The sequence below is a fragment of the Scleropages formosus genome, chromosome 10 (genome assembly GCF_900964775.1).
Source record: "Scleropages formosus chromosome 10, fSclFor1.1, whole genome shotgun sequence".
NCBI classification, from domain to species: domain Eukaryota; kingdom Metazoa; phylum Chordata; class Actinopteri; order Osteoglossiformes; family Osteoglossidae; genus Scleropages; species Scleropages formosus.
In genome coordinates this window covers 2533882-2555355 of record NC_041815.1, presented here as the reverse complement: position 1 = coordinate 2555355, position 21474 = coordinate 2533882, and the positions used below count along the sequence as shown (strand labels likewise).

At 41.8% G+C, this 21474-nt stretch overlaps 1 protein-coding gene across 1 annotated transcript; it reads left to right on the top strand.

The window, feature by feature from the left end:
- The first annotated feature begins 3436 nt into the window (after positions 1 to 3436).
- gmfg (glia maturation factor, gamma) lies at positions 3437 to 21472 on the top strand. Its single transcript, XM_018765183.1, has 7 exons — positions 3437 to 3529; positions 8283 to 8379; positions 8791 to 8840; positions 11568 to 11617; positions 18870 to 18952; positions 19795 to 19868; positions 21390 to 21472. The coding sequence occupies exons 1-7, from the start codon at positions 3527 to 3529 to the stop codon at positions 21459 to 21461; spliced, it is 429 nt and encodes a 142-aa protein (XP_018620699.1). The 5' UTR covers positions 3437 to 3526; the 3' UTR covers positions 21462 to 21472.
- The last annotated feature ends 2 nt before the right edge of the window (positions 21473 to 21474 follow it).

Genomic DNA, 21474 nt, shown 5'->3' with positions numbered 1-21474 from the left:
CTGTAGAGGTTTGATGTCAGTAGCAGGAAGGCCACACAAGAGAGAGTTGCAGTAGCCCAGATGGGATGTCACCATAGCCTGGACAAGTACTTGGGCAGAGTCAGTTGTGAGGTAAGTACGGATCCTATGAATATTATGCAGGATGTATCTGCAGGACCAAGTTGTGGCTTCGATGTGCTGAGAGAAAGACAGACTTGAGTCAATAGTTACTCCCAGACTCTTAGCCGAGGAGGTAGGAAAAATGAGTGAGTTGTCCAGTTTGATTGATAGAAGGAGGATAGGCCAGCTGGGAGGTGAAGAATCTCTGTTTTGGAGAGGTTGAGTTGGAGGTGGTGATCAGGTATCCAAGCAGAGATGTCTGACAGGCAGGCAGCAATGCATGCAGAAATGTATAATGTTCCAGGTCGAAAGGAGAGGAAGAGCTGGGTGTCATCAGCATAGCAGTGGTAACTGAATCCATGGGAGGCTATGACTGGGCCGAGGAAGGAGGTATAGATTGAGAAGAGAAGAAGACCCAGTACCAAGCCCTGTGGGACACCGGTTGAGAGAGGTAGAGGAGAAGAATGGGAGCTCTGCCAGACCACCTGTTAGGGTCTGTCAGATAGGTAGGATTCTACCTAATTTACATTCACATTTATTCATTTAGCAGACACTTTTCTCCAAAGCGTTGTACATAGAAAATACAATTTGTGCATTACCTTAGGAAAAAGAGACATCGCTGTAGATGTGTGATTCTTAAGTACAGTTACTTTGTTTCTTGCACCGACATTCATCACACAAGTAGCTGGATAGAACTTTACCAGAATATCGCCTAATCACCTTCCTAGTCACTTTTTTTTGAAATACATATAAACATTTACATTACATTGTACGAGTGGATCTGTAAAGGATTAATCTGAGCATGAACATTCATACCTTACATACATGAACACACACACACACATTTTCAGAACCGCTTGTCCCTTACGGGGAACCGAAGCCTACCCGGCAACACAGGGCGTAAGACCGGAGGGGGAAGGGGATACACCCAGGACGGGACACCAGTCCGCCGCAAGGCACCCCAAGCGGGACTTGAACCCCAGACCCACCGGAGAGGAGGACTGCGGTCCAACCCACTGCTCCACCGCACCCCCTTCCACATACATGAACATTTATACCTTATGTGAACTTAAGAGATCACAGGCGAAGAGAGGCCGGAAGAGATGAGTTTTTAGACCCTTTTTAAATGTGGACAAAGATTCAGCAGTTCTGAGCAAGAGGGGGAGATCGTTCCACCACAACGGAGCCAGAACCGAGAACCTCTGTGCTTTACCTTTCTTGAGCTGGACCACCATGCAGGCAGAAGTGGAAGAGCGTAGCAGTCTGGTTGGCGTACAGTAAATGATCGAGTCTTTTAGACAGCTGGGAGCAAATCAATAGATGCATTTGAATGCCATAACCAGGCTCTTAAATTTGATCCGGGCAGCTGTGGTAAACCAGTGCAAAGAAACGAGTAGAGGAGATACATGCGAACGCTTTGGTAAGTCAAACACAACTCAGTCACCAGGATTCTGTATCAGCTGTAGAAGTTTGATGGCAGTTGCAGGAAGGCCAGACAAGAGAGAGTTGAAGTAGTCCAGACAGGATGTCACCATGGCCTGGACAAGTAGTTGTGCAGAAGTAGTAGCTTCTTCCCTATAAAAAAGAACCTTGCTTGCGCAGGAGCGGTGGATGGTCTAATGATGCCAAAGACTAAAGCCTCGGCCACGTACTCCTCCATAGCCTTCTGTTTTGGAAGGGACAAGGGATAGACTCTGCCCTGAGGGGACGAGGTTCCTGAATTATGCAGTTGAGCTGTTGCCTGAGCTGACACCTGGCTCCCCTTCCACAACAAAGTAATAGGGACCATGAGTGGTCAAGCTGGCTGGAGGGGGTCACTCACCTGTTGCTCTGGTCGAGCCACTCCTAGGGACAATCAGTCAGGACAGGTTGCCAGAACGTGGTTGTGATGGCCGCAGTACAGGCAGAGCCCCTTCCTGAACCACCATTGCCTCTCTGTGGTTGTCAGCCATTCTCAGTCAACTTGCATGGGCTCCTGGGGTTCAGGAAAATGTCTGGCCATGGATGGAACCTGCTGGGAGTGTCGAAGGCATTCTTGGGCCAAATTGTCAAGGGAAATGGCTTTTTGGACAAACTGGTCAAAGGTCCAGTCTTCTCCCTGGTAGACGAGTTCAGCTTGAATACGAGGATTCAGTCCCCTTTCGAAACACAGCAGTTTCGCTGCTGAGTCCCTCTGGGTCATTGCTGCGATGATACGAAACTGGAGGGCATAAGCTGCCACAGACTGGTTGCCCTGCTGTAGGCTCAGTAGGCGAATGGCAGCCGTCTTCCCAGTGATTGGGTGATTAAACACCGCCTCAAATTGCTTCTTGAATCGGTAATAGGAGGTGGTGCACTTTCTCCTGACCTCCATCACCCAGTCAGAGTGCAGGTCCAGTCAGCCACGACACTAGGCGCATCACCTGGCTTTCGTTCAAGCAATATGTGTGGGGTAGGCTGGAGATAACCAAATTACACTGTAAAAGAAACTCCTGGCATTTATCCGGGGAGCCATCACATCATATAGGTGTGGCCAGCCTGGGGTCTGTCGCTGGAGCAGACATGGTGGCGACTGAGGATGTGCGGATGGGGCAGCTCCCTTGTCTAGTTGTTGCACTCTCTGCTGAGATTCCACAGCTAGGAAGTGGTGGAGTGGTGCTCTTTATACCTGGTTGCTCTGAATATGGCCATGTGCTTTTGACTGAGCTGCGGGCATGGTCGTGACAGATCTGAGCTTGACGGACGAGACCCAAATGAATCATCCAACATAATGCAATAAATACAGCATTCATTGAGCTTAGTGAAAAAGATACACTGGCAACATCACATTAAAAATTTAAAAGTTATATAATACTAATTGATACATGACTGCTTCCAACCCACCTATCCTGAATAGGTTTCCTTATCACCCCCTTCCTGTATCAATGAGCATTCACGAAAAATTAAAGGATATTCTCTAGTTACAGGGTTACTTTACTCAGTCTTGAATCTAAAGATATAAATAACATTAACCATAGCGGTACTGTTGCTGCCTTATGAATTTATAGTTACCAGTGCATTCAGTATTTACTGACTTCACGCTGTGTCTACATTTAATTGTCATTTGCAATAATAACAAGCCAAGGAGACCTTAACATAGGTCAGTTATAACAAATGCAGAAATGTGCTTATAAAGGGGACAACTAAGCAGGCGAGTTTGTCTGTGCACTCAGTTTAGTTGCAAATGCCATGATCTCAACTGATTTCATGAGTTACAATGTGTTATGTTCATATTTCCGTTTAGGGCGTTCTGCACCTCCCCTTTCAAACAAACTTGTGTTAAAGGAGGAAGTGTAGGCACTTTGTCAGTTTCCTGTTGCAAGGGCTGTGTCAGAAAGTGAGATACTTCAGCAGCAGACATCACTGACAACAAGAGGGTGGACAAAGACAGAGATACCCATCATACAAAATGGTAGGAAGATCTTTTTCTGTAGTTTGTGCAAAGTGTATATTCTTCACTGAATTACTTGCATGGCTTCCCATGCAATGCGCTTTAGAAGGTAAAGGCTGGTTTTCATGCATGTACCCCATGCCCATCCCCCTTCCTCTCTGAATAAGAGCTTGCCACACTTGGTGATGCCACATCGAAACTGTGCAACTCTTACCTTACATTTTGACCTCAACGTGTCAGTTTTACAGCTTTTTTAAGATGAAAATTTTCTGCAAAATTGCTAATGCACAGTAAAAAGAACTCTCGATAAAAAAGGACTATTCATTGACGTGGATTGGAAAAACAGATCATGTTCTCCTGAACCACAAACAGTTCAACCATTTTTTTACCAAATATGCAAATTTCTGGGCTCTTTTTTTTTTTTAATGTGGAACACAATCTCTGTCAAAATCAAGTCCAGAATACCACAACTGCTCTATACACTTTTAAGTCCTGACTAATGTCCCACGTGTTCAAAATTGCTTGTACACATTTTATACACATTTGTTTGCTGTTTTTTTTTTTTTTTTTTTTAAATCTCCCCTCTCCACATCCATGTTACTCACACACACACACATTTTCAGAACCGCTTGTCCCTTACGGGGTCACGGGGAACCGGAGCCTACCCGGCAACACAGGGCGTAAGGCCGGAGGGGGAAGGGGATGCACCCAGGACGGGACGCCAGTCCGTCACAAGGCACCCCAAGCGGGACTCGAACCCCAGACCCACCGGAGAGTAGGACTGCGGTCCAACCCACTGCGCCACCGCACCCCCCACTCCATGTTACTCTTACTATTTCATTTCATGTTGTTGTTTTATTTCGTTGTTCTTCTGCAGCATGATGGCACAGGGACGGCTTCACAGCTCGAGGTCTATGGGTTTGAATCCCGGTCAGTCTGGACTTTATATGTTCTCTCTGTGTTTGCATAGGTTTCCTCTCACAGTCCAAAGACTTCACTGTTTCACTTGATACTGGTGACTTTAAATCAGGCACAGTGAATGTATGTGTGTGTGACTGACTGCCGTAGATTGCAGTGTGGTCATGGGATAGGCTTTATAATACTGCAACCATTTTTAAATGCAGATATGTATTGTAAATATGTTGTAAATTTATTTTTAAATGCTTTATATAGGGGGGTGTGGTGGCGCAGTGGGTTGAACCACGGTCCTGCTCTCGGGTGGGTCTGGGGTTCGAGTCCCACTTGGGGTGCCTTGCGATGGACTGGCGTCCCATCCTGGGTGTGTCCCCTCCCCCTCCGGCCTTACACCCTGTGTTGCTGGGTAGGCTCCGGTTCCCCGCGACCCCGTATGGGACAAGCGGTTCTGAAAGTGTGTGTGTGTGTGTGTGTGTGTGTGTGTGTGTGTGTGTGTGTGTGTGTGTGTGTGTGTGTGTGTGTGTGTGTGTGTGCTTTATATAGTCTACTGTAAATATGTAGTGTGGAGCCTGCCCAGCATTACTCAGTAGGCTTCAGAAAAAAAACAAATTGCAGGGCAACCACACACATTCATAGTCTATGGACAATTTGGAGTTGTCAGTTAACCTAGCTTGTCTTTGGACTGTCAGAGGAAACTCACACAAACAGAAGAAGGACATGGAAACTACACAGACTGAGCTGGATTTAAATCTCCGCCTGAAGAGCCCAGGCACTGTTAGACAGCTGACTACCCTGTGTACCACAGTGCCACCCTATTATTATTATTATTATTGTAACCCATCTGAGATTTAAAAATGCAATCAAATCACACAGACTCTTTTGTCATAGTATTTCATTTCACTAGAATTCGGTTTGTTGTATCACTTCAGATTTTAAACTTTCTTTTACATGTATTTGTTTGTTTGTGGTTCAAGGATCATTATTATTTTAGGTAATAAAGAATCAAGAGTTCTGAGTTTCTTGTCAGCAGGTACAGGTGAAGTGCAAATTTTTTACATGAATTTTATGGTGCATAATACATTTGATTGTAAGATGGAATTCTCATTACAAAGACTCAAGGGAAACCTGTGTATTATTTAAGAAGAACGGCACCCCACACAACAGCTAAGACCAAAAAGTTTTAATTTCCTACTAATGACCAATATGTTCTCATGGTTTAAGCTCCATTTGATCTCATGAGCTTGTTCAAAGCAAAAAAAAGTACATCTGTATTTACACTAGTGATTATATTACACTGATCACTGAATTCTAAGGTTTTCTGGGGATTCTGCTTCAGAAAGCAAATTCTGGACTTTGTACAGCCTCTGCACTGAAAAACCTACACAGGACATACACTTGTATGAGTGTTTGATTACTTTTATTGTAAGATTGTTTGCATCTGTGTACTGACAGTGAGCTTTGGGATTCACCTAATTATTTTATGCTTCTTGATAGTAATGGTTATAGAAGTTAGAGATGCTACTTTTGTACTCAAAGGATCAGAAAGAGCCAGGTTTAAATACCACCACTGACTACAGTTCCCTTGAGCAAGGTACTCATACTAAAATTGTTTTGTCGATTCACCCAGGTGTATGAATGGGTAAATAACATCCTAAAACTGTAAGTTATTCCGGAAAAAAAATTGTTAGCTAAATGGTCAACTGATGAATGTTAAACATGGATCATTTAGGCTTATCGATCCCTTTCGTAATTTTTCTCCAGAAAAAAAATGTTAGCCCCTGACGGTTGTACCTTGTGGGCTTGCAATCTGAGAGCCAAGACAGGAACCTTCAATGTTTGCTTTCCTTTTATCACAACATTCGTAAAACATTACTGGTCTGCTGCTCTCCAGGTACAATAAACACTTGGAGACAGATCATTCAGCTAATAATTTCTTGAGGAAAACAACACCACAACAGTTATAAGATACATCCTGCGGATGCGCTGGGACATATCGTCAGTGATGTGACCTGGGGTCATCGGGTGTTTTGGGTCTTTCAGCATCAGACACCCTTGCCCAGGTGACCCAGCCAGGGTTGATCAAGCCCAGACTTGCGTCCCGGCAGCAAGTGACCACAGATCCACTCTCGTAAATCTTATAAATCCAGAGCCACGGATCTCTCTGCAGCTTCAGTAGCTGATCTGATGGCCTTTCTCTTCGCCTCCCCTGTGATGCTCAGCAGCGTTAGGGCTTTACACAACGAGTGCCCTGCAAATCCCCGACAGCCCACCTCAATGGGCACGCAGTATGTCCACCAGCCTTGCCTCTGACATTGTTCTGTAAGCTTCTGGTACTTTGCCTGTTTCCGCTCGTTGGCTTCCTCCAGGCTCTCTTTCTAGGGCACTGTGAGCTCCAACATAACCAATTGCTTGGTAGTCTAGGAAAAGATGATCATGTCCAGGTTAGAGATATGAATACCATGTTTTCTGGGAACCTCAGCTGCTTAGTTTACTATACTACCAGGGAACAAATGCATTGTTTAAAAACACCTGCTTATATTAAGACTGTGACCTGAGGTCTTATGCAACTGGAATGACTGTGTAAAACACTCCTGTCTGCAGATTTACCTCTGCTACTATGCACATGATCTCATGAAATATTGTTTAATTAAAAAAAAACTTAAATGAATAGTGTTAATTTAATGTTTTAACTGCCTTGCAAATAAAATACCTTTCTAGGCTTACTATTCAGTGTATGGTACATATTTCATTTTATTCTATATATCATTTTTATTCTGGTCATTTGTTTTGTTAAAAGTACTTTGAGTGTAGACCCTACAGGCCTATAGTGTGTAAACTTTATATTCAAAGAAAATCACGTTTTCTTATTTTTAAACGCAAGTAAATATTCATACAGTGAAGTTGCTCTCAGTTCAGTAGTTACAAAGGAGTGGCTGGTAGTGTAAGGGTTAAAACTGCTGCCTTTGAACTGAAATGTTGCAGGTTTAAATCCCAGCTAAGCAAGGTACTTACCGTAAAGTGCCCTAGGAAAATTACCCAGCTGTATAAACGGGTAAATTATTGTACGTAGCTTAATGTTATACAAGTTGCTTTGGAAAAAACTGTTAGCAAAATGAAGAGATCTGAAAGGAATTTCTTGTACTTGTGAAAATGATCGCAGGAGAAAAAAGGTTGCTATCTAGCGATCTGCTCCTTGTCTTAATGCTTAAAGGAGTTCATTGGCAGCTCAACTGTAGATGTTTAGAAATGCAAGGTGCTGAAAATAATGAAACATATGAAATCTGAAGAATTACAGATTATGCCTGTAACATTAAGAATAATGCATAAGTACAAGCTTTTGCATATTTTTCTGATGTGTTTTTATACATAAACTAGTGATATTGTAAATTAGTTTCTGCCAGTATTATAGCTTCGCTATTATTGTTAGCAGTGTGGTTGTTGATATGACTAAAAACTTCTCTTCTCAAACAACAAAGCATTATAGGTGAATCTAGTCCAAATCATACAATGTAAAGCATATTAAATGATATTCTAATTCTGATGAGATTTTATTTATCAATTGTAAAATGCATTGCTATACTTTTTCCAGATAACAGCAATGTTATAGATGGTTGTCATTTACATTTACATTTATTCATTTAGCAGATGCTTTTCTCCAGAGATGTACATCTCATAGAAAATACAATGTGTGAATAACGTTAGCAGAAAGAGAGACATAGATGCACACGAGTGATTCTTAAGTACAGCTAGTTTTTCTTTCCACCGTGTGAACCAATGAACATCAGATGAGTATCAAACCTTTGATCTTGATCCTAATCATCCTCTTTCACTACTGTTCCTCGTGTGTATTTCCCACTAGGCGGATTCCCTGGTGGTGTGTGATGTAGACACAAGTCTCATAGAAAAGCTGAAAAAATTCAGATTCCGCAAAGAAACAAGTAACTCTGCCATCCTGAGTAAGTATAATGATTATTATGTTAGTATAGTATGTATCGCGGCTGAATTATGTAGAATGCTGCTCGCTTATATGGGAATGTGCGTACCATCACTTTTCACTGCATTGCTTTCATTCTTTTCACCCTCAGAATGTGTGAATGATGGCAAATAATATTGCTTATATGAATCAACAGTCTGATAAAGAAATGCAGTGTCTAAGTTAAAACTTGAACAACTTATTTAATTAATAGTACATCACTTAATTGTCATTATATTCCAAGGATTTGGATTTTTTTCCCCCCATTTTCAGGTCATATTTATGGTATGAAACAGTGTAATGGTTTTTGAGGCTAAATAAAGTGTTTTAAAGTGTCTTTTAGTGTTTGTTTACTCATGTATTTAATTCTTTAAAATTTATTTTTCTTCTTCAGTGAAAATTGATAAAGAGAAGCAGCTAGTGGTCTTGGAGGAGGAGTATGATGTAAGTGACAGATTCTATATGCGCATGCTCTACTTAAACACTTTCTAATGAATGGTATTTGCTAATTGCAAATGGGGATATAGAAATTTTTTTAAGACAGTAACTTTGTCAGCATATGATGAGAGAAAATACTCTGATGCATTAAGTTAAGGTTGCATTCAATTGATCACTAAACACTTGCTACACCTGTTAGTATGTTCTTGGCTGTTATTTCCTGCACTTTATGTGATTGGTCTTCAGTTGTAAAGCTGTATTTGCAGACAAGTGTGTACTAAAAATCAAATATAAACTCAATGCAAATTTTAAAATTCATTAAATTTTTCTCCTGTACAGAATATTTTAATTAAGCAATTTAATCTATCATACCTGTATTTTCAGAAACGTTTTAGAGCAGACTTATAGCTTAAGAACAGGGCAAAAATGACTTGAAAACATCATTGTAGACTGAGAAACTGAATACATTTCTGAGAGAGAACACACACACATTATCTGAAACCGCTTGTCCAAGTGGGGTCGCGGCAAGCCGAAGCCTAACCCAGCAACACAGAGCGCAAGGCTGGAGAGAGAGGGGACACACTCAGGATGGGATGCCAGTCCATCGCAAGGCACCCCAAGGAGGACTTGAACCCCAGACCCACCAGAGAGCAGGCACAGGCCAAACCCATTATCCCACTACGCCCCCTTAGCAAGAACACTGTTACTCTTAATTTTATGATTAACGTAAAATTTAATAGAATCTTGCAATCGATGTAAACAGCATTTTCAGTGCTTACACTCAAAAATTAACTAAGGAATGTATGTGGACATATTTATAATTTTTTCATTTACCATTTCTGTTTCTGTGCCTCTGTCTCTACTGGTACAGGTAAGTTTTATTTGTAATGAGTTATCAGGTTGCATATGGGTTAGACATGTTGCCGTGCAATCAGAAGGTCCCAGACTTAAATTTGCTCTCCTATTTTACTATCATTCCTCTTTATTTAGCAAGCACATTTGTCCAAGGTGACTTAGAGGAATAGCTTAATATGGTTACAGTCTAGGATGGAATATTGTATTGCATCTAATTCTAATCAGCATACCAAAGGAATAAACAATCATTCAACAATTGAATGCATTCTTTATGTAGTGCTGTTACCTCAGTTAATTACACTGGCAGCTCAGTAGAAAGGAAGCAAAAAACTCTCATGTCAAGGAATCGAGAAAAAAAAATAATAGCCATGTGTCGCTTAACGTCCGGAATATGTTCTGTTCAATAGGACGTTAGGCAATTTGGAGGTTGTCCAAACATTATATATACTATACAAGCCTATTATGGTATATTGTACCTATACTGTAATTGTACTGACTAAATTGCCAAGATTCTGTACTGTATTTCAGTTATACAATAGTGTACAACTCTATACTTGATTGTGGAGTGGGACAAGCCTAACTCGTGAGCAATAACACTCACTCCTTTTCCACCTTTGTGTTGTTTAATCACCTTTAATTTAATTTTCAGATCAATAATCCTCCTTTGCCTCTTACTGGCATCACTAGAACTGGTTTTGGTACATTTGGGGGCCATGATGCGCTTTATTTTGCAAGATGAAAGTTAACCGAGAGATGATGCAATGAATGAGATGTGGGATACACAAGACTGAGATGCTGCTGCCTACAAAGTGTTATATGGTAAATTTTTAATTTGTAAGTAAGGAGAGTTCACATTAAAATAATGATGAAAAGTATAGTACAGTAAATCTATAAGCCAGTAACACAGATGTTTAATATCACTATCGATATGTACTGTAACATTGAATGCCTGGCAGCGTAATCGCTTTGCAATCGCTTTGCTCATATAGGATCCATCTGTTGTGGGAAGATGCACTACATTTGCTTAAGTTTACTATGTCTCATCGGCCGATCAAGATTTTTCAACTCTATTGTAACTTTATGTGACCTTGGACGTACAGTATATGCAGTCGGGCATTGTGCGGAAGGACGTTAAGTGATGCACACCTGTACTGTCTGGGTCCAAGTACCAATTGCTGCCTTCCCCTCCTAGTATTAAATGACACACGTGGCACTACAGCTGGAAGGAAGGAACATTTCAATCAACTGATGATAAATTGGCATCAGTGCAAACAGGATCCATAATTCTGTCTCAGGCCACCCATTGCAGTATGCATTAGTGTGCCATCGCTGCCAAGGTCTTCCCAGCTGGCTAATGCAATGCATCAGGGAAAAGTCATTCCACTGACTTTTTTTTTTGGGGGGGGGACTGGTAGATGTACCCCCATAGGTTTTTCTCACTTTCTTTGCAGCGGAAACTTTTTGTTTTCTTCTCCTCAGCTGTTAGGTGGGTTATCCTAATAATTAGTTACAATTACTACTAACAAGTATTTAATCTTTGTATTGTATCCTAAATTTTTTCAGCAATCCCTGTCATCATGGTGAGAAGAGCACTTCATAAAAATAAACTGAATTCAACTGAATTTAATTTCCAGAGGGTATGTAGAAGATCTGAGCAAAGTACTTTTTCTAGAGTGTCTCCTGCAAAAATTACTAAGTGGTAAAAGAGCATAAACAATTTGTAGCTTAGTACACAAACCTAATATTGAAAGTCACCTTGGACAAAGGCATAAGCTAAATAAATTAGAATATCCCCAACATTTTTTACCAGATTAATCAGTTAAAGTTGAACTGAACAGTTAGTCATAATGCCAGACAAACCAAACCTTTGTATTTCAGGATATCTCCCTAGAGGATTTGAGAAATGAACTCCCAGAGCGACAGCCAAGATATCCTTTCCTGAAATGAAATTAATCTGCTGGAGGAATACAGGTTAAAGTGGTTAAAGGTATTTTCAAGGGAAAAAACCTTAAAAAAAAGAAGAAAATTAACAGGCCAACGAATAAAAATTTTTTGAGATTTAAAAAAGAAATGTCTGTGATATGTCAGCGGAGACATACAGTGGATATCAAAAGTCTACACATCCTTATAAAAATTCCAGCTAGCATTGATGCAATGAAATCAGGACAAATCATGTCAGACCATTTTAATTTTTAGTATGATCTTGTGACCCATAATGTTTATACCCTTAAATGAACAGTTAAAATATTAAACTTCCAATGCCTTAGTTGCATAAGTGAGCATGCCCTTTATCTAATGCTAGTGTTTGTGTGTAAGCAAATGTGTGTATTACATTGCTCTAAGGGGGTGCGGTGGCGCAGTGGGTTGGACCACAGTCCTGCTCTCCAGTGGGTCTGGGGTTCGAGTCCCGCTTGGGGTGCCTTACGACGGACTGGCGTCCCGTCTTGGGTGTGTCCCCTCCCCTTCTGGCCTTACGCCCTGTGTTGCCGGGTAGGCTCTGGTTCCCCTGCGACCCCGTATGGGACAAGCGGTTCTGAAAATGTGTGTGTGTGTGTGTGTGTGTGTGTGTGTACATTGCTCTATTGTATGAATGGGTGAGTAATTTTAGGGGATTTAGGGCACTATATCTACCTCTCTAAGTTTCTCAGGCAAAGGTATCGGCTACATACCAGTTAATAATCATTGTAAAACCCTTTGGAGAAAAGTGTCTGCTGAAATAATACATACACACACACACACATTTTCAGAACCGCTTGTCCCATACGGGGTCGCGGGGAACCGGAGCCTACCCGGTGACACAGGGCGTAAGGCCGAAGGGGGAGGGGACACACCCAGGACGGGACGCCAGTCCATCGCAAGGCACCCCAAGCGGGACTCAAACCCCAGACCCACCGGAAAGCAGGACTGTGGTCCAACCCACTGCGCCACTGCACCCCCTTGAAATAATACATTTAAATGTAAAAGTACTTTATGAAAGCACTGTTTGATGGGATTACAACAGTCATGCTGTCAGAATAGGCCTCTTATTTTAGCAATTTGAAAGCTTGCAATTTCAGTACGCAATTTTCTGATCTTCTTTGTAAAGGTGTTCAAGTTCAGTCAGACTGGAAGGGAATCTCCCATGCACAGCTCCCTTTCGGTGAATCAGTCCATAGATTTTGTATAAGATTGAGGTCCTCACCCTAACTTGCTCATTCTAAGGCATTGATCATGCTTTTTTAAGATCTTGCTTGGTTGACTTGACAGTGTTTTGTGAATAGTTGTTGAGATGAAAAGAGAAATTCTTTTTTAGCTGTCCACTGGAGAGCAGCAGGTTTTATACCAAATATCTTGATATTTGGAGTTTTTCAGTTTCCAGTCTATTCTTACCAAAGCCCCTGCCCCTGCTAAAGAAAACACAAACCGTAGCGTTTTGCTGCCAGCACTGTGCTTGACAGTGGGTGCCGTGTTCTTTGAAAGATGAGTTGTGCTGACTTTGCACCAATATGTCGTTGGAATTGAGGCCTAAAACATATGTATCTATCTTCTATCAAATCAGACACAAAAGCCTTTTCCACATGATTTTGCCTCTTCCTCCAAAATTTACACAAGTTGAGATATAGGTTTTTTGTTAAGAAATGTCTTCTATCTTGCCAACCCATCCCATAGCCCAGAATTGCAGAGAATATACATAATGGTTGTAATATGCAGAGACAGGGCAGTAACTGCAATAAAGTCCTGCAGTTCCAAAAGGTTCCTGTTAGCATCTTAGTCCGTGACGAGCTTAACCCTTCCTGAAGCATTGTGAATTATATTTTGTGTTGGCGGTCTGTCGCTGTAGTTCGTTGCGTTTCGGGTAAGTTTATTTGTTGCTATCACTTTATCCCAACACTCATTCTTCTCGAATAGTTGTGCGGCTAGATAGAAGCAATCAGTTGTGTGTTTGTGTAGTTGTCGACCATATTTTTTATTAATTTGTTTGTTTGTTTAATTGTATTTGCAGTTGGGGGGGTGCGGTGGCGCAGTGGGTTTGGCTCTGCTCTGTGCTTGGGGTGCCTTGTGGCAGACTGGCATCCTGTCCAAGGTGTGCTGCCTCCCCCCTCAGCCTTGTGCCCTATGTTGCCGGCTTGTGCTCCGGCTTGCCACGACCCCCCTTAGGACAAGCGGTTATAGACATTGTGTGTGTGTGTGTCTTTGCAGTTTGTTAGGGCGCATGCGAAGCTAAACAATTCTGTGTTCCGTACTGTAAAGTGGGCGTGACTCCGTCGATTGATAAATCACATCTGTTTGTTTTGGTTACCAGTGTCAGAGTAGTTTTGATTTCAATTAGGAATCTCAGCTGACAGGAATTAGCCTGATTTAACTAGCAGCTGGTGACCTGTAGCAGCAGCCTCTTAATGCAAAGACTCAGGGTGCAAAAACAATGGAATCTACCTGCGGGAGTCCACCAAGGGAGGCAACCGCCACTACATGAAGTCTGCCATCACCAGTCTGGTGTTTGAGGGATCATGAGTCAAACATCAAAATTGTCTATAGCAACCAAACTGTGCGACACCACCGCCAGAGACTCAGACGCTCCTGCTGCTACAATAACCTGGTTTATCCTTGTCTGTTAAACCCTCCATCCTGCTTCAATTTCTCCATGGGACTCTGGAACTGCTGATCTGCTGTGAGGAAGGCTGTCTTTATACCAGCCTACGCCTCCCATCTCTTACTGGATCTCCTGGCCTTAACTGAAACCTGGATCAGCTGAGGCAACACAGCCACACCTGCAGCTCTCTCCACTAACTACTCTTTTTCCCACACCCCTTGTCCCTCTGGTAGAGGTGGAGGCATAGGCCTGCTCATCTCTCCCAGGTGGAAATATTCTATTCTTCCTCTTCACCTGCATGATCTGTCCTCCTTTGAATGGCATGCTATCTCTATTACTGCCCCAATCACTCTTGTTGTGGTTGTTCTTTTTTGCTCTCCTGGCCCTCTCGGCTGCTTCTTGGATGACCTTGACATCTTGCTGAGCTCCCTGCCAAAGGACAACACTCCATTGGTTCTCCTGAGTGACTTCAACCTGCATGTCGATGACATTCATGCAAGCGGCCATCTGTTGCTTCTAAAGTCCTTCTACCTCTCCTTATCGCAGTCCTCTGCTACTCATAAAGTAGGCAATTGCTTTGACCTTGTCTTTTCCCATAACTATGGCTGTTCTGTCCTTTCTGTTACTCCGTTGCATGTTTCTGATCACTTCTTCATCTCCTTCCGACCCTGCCTCACCACTAATGCCTCTCCTTTTTCTGCACCCATTGTCACCTTCCGCCACAACTTAAAATCTCTCTCACCTTCCTGCCTTGCCTCTGCCACACTGTTTGCTCTCCCTTCTGCTGCACAGTTCTCGGATCTATCAACAGACGATGCCACTAACATTTTCCTTTCTGCCCTATCTTCTTCTCTTGACTCTCTCTGTCCATCATCTTCTAGACCAGCATGCCCTAGTGCCACCCCATGGCTGACTGATACATTATGTGCTAACAGGACCAAACTCTGGGCTGCAGAGCGGCAATGGCTAAATCTAAGACCCGCACAGACCTGGATGTCTACAAACATCTCTTAACTACTTTTCACTCTGTTGTCTCTTCAGCTAAAACTACTTTCTACCACAACAAAATACAGTCTGCAACTAAAAAAACCACACAGACTCTTTGCCAACTTACCTTTACATTATTTATTTATTTAGCAGACGCTTTTCTTCAAAGCGACTTCCAATGAACTCTATGTAGTGTTATCAGCCCACACCTTATTCACCAAGATGACTTACACTGCTAGTTACACTTCTTACATTGGGTCACTGATCCATACATCAGTGAAACACACTCTCTCTTTCACTCACACACTAAGGGGAAACTGAACAGCGTGTCTTTGGACTGTGGGAGGAAACTAGAGCACCCAGAGGAAATCCATGTAGACATGGGGAGAACACGCAAACTCCACACAGACTGAGAGGGGCTCGAGTCCATGTCCTCTTGCACCACCCAGGTGCTGTGAGAGAGTAGCACTACTCGCTGTGCCACCATGCCGCCAACTTCTAATCCCTTCTGTGTCCTCCACCGCCCCCTCCTCTTTCTTCTCTCACTGCTGATGACTTTGCTTTGTTTTTCAGAGACAAAGTCAATGCAATCACGGACAAGTTCTCAGTATCAACCTGCCCAGTTCGCACTGGACCTGTTTGCGAAGTCACGCTTTCCAAATTCAAGCCATTCTCCGAATCTGAAATCTCTGACCTGCTGACATCACACAAAGCCACCACCTGCTCGCTTGATCCGATCCCTACAGACACTCCTACAGACCATCTTCCTGAAACTCTCCACCTTCATCTCTAAGATCACCAACTCCTTCCTCTCCTCTGGTTGCTTCCCATCTGCCTTCAAAACTGCTCTAATTTCACCTCTGTTAAAGAAGCCCTCCCTGGATCCCAACTCAGTCCAAAACTACAGACCAGCCTCCAGCCTCTCCTTCCTGTCTAAAACTCTAGAACGGGCGACCTGTGATCAACTATCTGATTTCTCACTCGGAACAATCTCCTCGATGGATATCAGTCTGGATTCAAAGTTGGTCATTCCCCGGAAACAGCACTCCTGGCAGTGGCTGATGCTTTCCAAGCCGCAAGAGCCACCTCCCTCTCCTCGGTCCTCATCCTCCTCAACTTGTCTGCAGCATTTGACATTGTCAATCACCAGATTCTACTCTTCTCTCTTACTCATCTTGGGATCAAAGGAGTGGCACTAAGATGGTTTGAGTCCTACCTATCGGACAGATCCTACCAAGTGGCCGGGCGGAGCTCCCGTTCTTCTCCTCTCCGTCTCTCAACCAGTGTCCCACAGGGCTCAGTACTGGGTCCTCTGCTGTATCGATCAATACCTCCTCCCTTGGCCCTGTCATTGCCTCCCATGGATTCAAATACCTCTACGCTGATGATACCCAGCTCTTCCTCTCCTTTCCACCTGGACCATCAGACATTTATGCGTGCATTATTGCCTGCCCGTCGGACATCTCTGCATGGATGTCTGATCACCATGTACAACTCAACTTCTCCAAAACTGAGATCCTACACCTACTAGCTGGCCTGTCTTCCTGTCATGATCAAACTGGACAACTCACTCATTTTGCCTACCTCCTTGGCTAAGAGTCTGGGAGTGAGGATTGACTCAAGTCTATCTCTCAGTGCATCGAAGCAACAACCCAGACCTGCAGATATATCCTGCATAACATCCGCAGGATCCGTCCTTACCTCACAACTGACTCTGCCCAACTACTTGTCCAAGACATGGTGTCATCTGTTCTGGAATACTGCAGCTCTCTCGTGTGGCTTTCCCACTACTGCCATCAAGCCTCTACAGCTAATATAGAACACTGCTGCCCGAGTTGTGTTTGACTTGCCGAAGCATTCACATGTATGTCCTCTACTCGTTTCTCTTCACGGGCTTCCTGTACCCACCCAGATCAAATTTAAGACCCTGGTTATTGTCTACAAATGCATCAATAAAACTACTCCTAGCTATTTACAAGACTTGATCAACTCCTACACCCCAACCAGACTGCTTCGCTCTTCTACTTCTGCCCACTTGGTGGTTCCGCGCATGAAAGGTAAAGAACAGAGATTCTCGGTTCTGGCTCTGTTGCGGTGGAACGACCTCTTCCTCTCATTCAGAACTGCTGAAACTCTGTCCACATTTATTAAAAGGTGTCTGAAAATTCACCTCTTGCAGACTCACTTTGCCCATGATCTCTTAAACTCATGTAACATGTAAATGTTCATGCACCATAACTTTATGATCATGCCCAGGTAAGCCTTTACACAGCTGCTACTCCTGTATTGTACGTAAATGCTTGTGTATCTCCAAAAAAAAAAAAAAAAACTGTAGGAAGGTGATCAGGATTTGTCTATTCTGACTTTCATTCAGCTACTTGTGTGATGAACAATGGTGCAAATAGTAGAAAGAAACTAACTTTACTTAAGAGTCACACATCTGGAACTATGCCTTTCGCCTAATGTCATGCACAAATTGTATTTTCTAAGATGTACATCCCTTTGGAGAAAAGCATCTGCTGAATGAATAAATGTAAATGTAAATGTAAGCACACATTTTGGGGGGTGATAAATCTATATTTATTTCTTTGGGTGACACTTTCCCTAAAAATAATTAGGGTTACAAATATTTACCAATTTATGCAGCACTGTAATTTTTACTGGAGCAATTCAGAGTAAACAATTTGCTCAAGAGTACTACAACAAGAGAGGGACTGAAAAGTGGAGTGAAACCTTATAGCTGATGACATTTGGGACTGATCAGAATAAGTATAGTTGATCTTACATGAAGGGAACTTACATTTACGTTTACATTTATTCATTTCATTTAGCAGACGCTTTTCTCCAAAGTGACGAACATCTCATAAAAAATACAATTTGTACATTACATTAGTAGAAAGAGAAACATAGTTGCACACGTGTGATTCTTAAGTAATCTTAGTATGTTTCTTTTGTCTTTGTATATGATCTGGGATGTGACAGGTAAAATCTGAAGAAAATAACAACCCCCATTACCCACACTTGCCCAACCAAGGCACTTTTTCCTTTTGCTAAACATGATCCATTTCTTCTTCACTTAAAAATCTTGATCACAAGATTTTATTAAAAATGAAATTATGATTATTTCAATGAGAGAGTGAAGAGGTTTGATATTATTGTATTATAAGTAAAACACAGTTTTAAGCAGCCAAAATGAACTGAAAGCTCAACTGGAAGTGTGCTGCTTGCATAATTCTTGCATTAAAAGATTTCTTTTGTCATGGCAGCTGATCGTGGCAACAGGGTGAGAGCATTTTCAAAATAATCAGCACTCCAAAACCTGACTTTTTTGTTCTCGTCATTGGAAAACACCTTAATTTTAGGAGCAATATCCTTAAAGTATTATAATTTATCAAACTTAATTAATCAAAAGCAGATTAACCCGATTAATCATGGGAAATAACTGCTTCTATTATTCTAGCAACAATTAAGTTAACTTGTGATGTAAAATCATATGATAGCTCACTAAGTACTCACAGATTCCTTGGTTTGACCTGCACATTGGAACAGTCAGCATCTGCCACTGTATTGGACCATATGGTTCATATCTCATCTTGATAAATCTTTCCTTGACAAAGCTACACATTCATTGTTTACAGTTATAAGTATGTCCATGCAGATGGCAGAATTTCCTACCCTTTGTGCTTTATCTTCTCAAGTCCTGTGGGTAAGTACTATGAACACAACAATCATGAAGCCAACAATGTTCAAGAAACTGATTTTAATGTACAGGTGCTCCTCTACTTACGATGGTTCGACTTATGATTTTTTGAAGTTACAGTGGTATGATAGCAAGACATATTCAGTAGAATCAGTACTTCGAATTTTGAATTTTGATCTGTTCCTGCACTTGAGATATGCGGAACGATACTCTCTTCCAATGCTGGGCGATAGCAGCGAGCCACAGCATCCACTCAACCACGCTTGCTGTCTCTGTAGTGATCACACGAACAAGTGTAAATAACCGCAAGTGTACACAACCGATACTGTGTTGAAAGCATTTTTTATTTTGTGTTTTCGCATCCTATCATGTCTACTAAATGCCCATGTGTGTCCCATGCTTGATTTTGCCCAGCTGTAGCTTATGGTAAGTGTTCTGAGCACATTTAAGGTAGGCCAGGCTAGGCTATGATGTTTGGTAGGTGCGAAATTGTATTCTTTTTCAATTTAAGATTTTTTCACTTATGATGGGTTTATCGGAATGTAACCCCATCGTTAGTCGAGGAGCATCTGTATATCTTCGATATACTTTTTCCTTTACCAATCTACTACTGGCCCTAATTAATGTTGGTGTTCAATGACTACTTGCCCAGTGTGGTATCCTGGAGGCATATGGCACTGGGTGAGATCGGGGACGCTTTGGGCGAGATGCCAGTTCATCTCTGGCTCAATGCTATTTTTTGTTTGTTTGTGTGTTTCTTTACAAGAACACAGCAGTATTAAAAACACTGATCCCAAAAAAGTTAAGTATATTGCATGATGTTTTCTTGGCCCTGACTCTATTGACAGGTTGCAAGCCAGAGCAGCAAATGATGTATGCAGGCAGTAAGAACAGACTGGTCCAGGCTGCAGAGTTGACAAAGGTACAGCATATGACTATAAACTTCATATATAGTCACCACATATGAGTCCATAATCAAAAGCGTGTTGGTCCAGTGACTTCCTTCAGCTCTGATACTATTCACCTCCAAACAAGACAAAGCAAACTGCAGGTGATAAAATGCAACACCTTTCTATTCCATTTACTCAGACATTTCAAAACAGGTTTCATCCTCCATTAACAGTGCTTAGTAATTCATTCTTAGAAGAATTTTTGTAAGATGAATTCTCACATTATTAATTTTTTTCAGTGGCAAAAATGCTTTCCTGACCAATAAAGTTGATACCGATTCAAGCTAAAATATTGCCAAATGCCATGAAACCTTTCATCACTTACTCTCTAATACTGTATGGCTGTCCACCTATGCTCATTCAGCTTTTTTAGTTGCAATTCTGTACACAGTCTACATTTGAAAAACCATAGGTTCCCTCCCACAGCCCAAAGGCCTGTTTCAGGTGGATCGATGGTAATTATTAGCGTGAATGTGTTTGCTTTGCAGCTGACATCACACATAAACATAATAATCTAAACATTTATATAACATATAGTAATTAAACTGTAACACCAATATAAAAAGAATAAATATACATTAATTAATGGAGCTGATGCTTTTCTCCACAGCGACTTATAATGTCAATATACCTACAATTATTTACCCATTCATGTAGCTGGGTAATTTTACTAGATCAATGTAGGGTACGTTCCTTGCTCAAGGGTACTACAACTACAAGTAAGATTTAACCCTTGACTTTCGGGTCTAAAGGCAACTGCTTTACCATGTTCTAACAGCTGTCCTCATGTTCTATAGATATAAATGCCTCCATCTTTCTCTGTGTTACAGTGGGTTTCCTTCCACAGTCCAAAGACATGTTTCAGGCAAACTGGTGACTGAATTATCCTTTGTGTGTGTTTTGCACAGCTATATAAATGAGCGAATGATGTATGATTATAGGGTGTTCAGTGCAGCGTGTCTGGCACAATAAGTCATCTTGGACAAAGATGTCAGCTAAATAAGTTAATCATCAGAAGTCCCTCTGGACAAAATACATGGGAATGTCTCGCTGCTCAGTGGTCAGGATGTGTGTGAAATCTAAGTTTGGTCCTCGCAAATGTAAGAAACACAAGTCAATATAGTGTTATTAAATGAAAGTCCTCGTTATGCAGAATCGTCATATCTTGAATGGGCATTTCACAGAGGCTGACTGCACTTGCATTTCTGTGATTGCCCAGATAGATGTAGACAAGCACCTAGTCAGTTATTTTACATATAGCATGGAGTAACTATTTTCATTATCTTAATTGAAGTTAAATTTTGAATGTAATAAATTATGCGCGGTTAACTTGTGTTAGCTCTATGTTGATGTATTTACACTTCACCGTTATTTTAAATGGAAACAAGGCCTGCACTTGGTCTCAAGATTTTTTACTGATGTATACGTAAACCTGCAGGTAGCTAAAGTATCTAACATATCTCAGTAAACTAATCGACTTCTCTGTACTGCAGGTATTTGAGACCCGGAATGCTGATGACCTCTCTGAAGAATGGCTTAAAGAGAAACTCTCCTTTTTCCGTTAAATGGATATTGACA

Coding starts and splice junctions, on each gene's coding strand:
- gmfg (XM_018765183.1), top strand. Junction 8,841..11,567: donor TCTTGGAGGAGGAGTATGAT/GTAAGTGACAGA, acceptor TTTGTATTTCAG/GATATCTCCCTAGAGGATTT. Junction 19,869..21,389: donor AGGCTGCAGAGTTGACAAAG/GTACAGCATATG, acceptor TCTGTACTGCAG/GTATTTGAGACCCGGAATGC.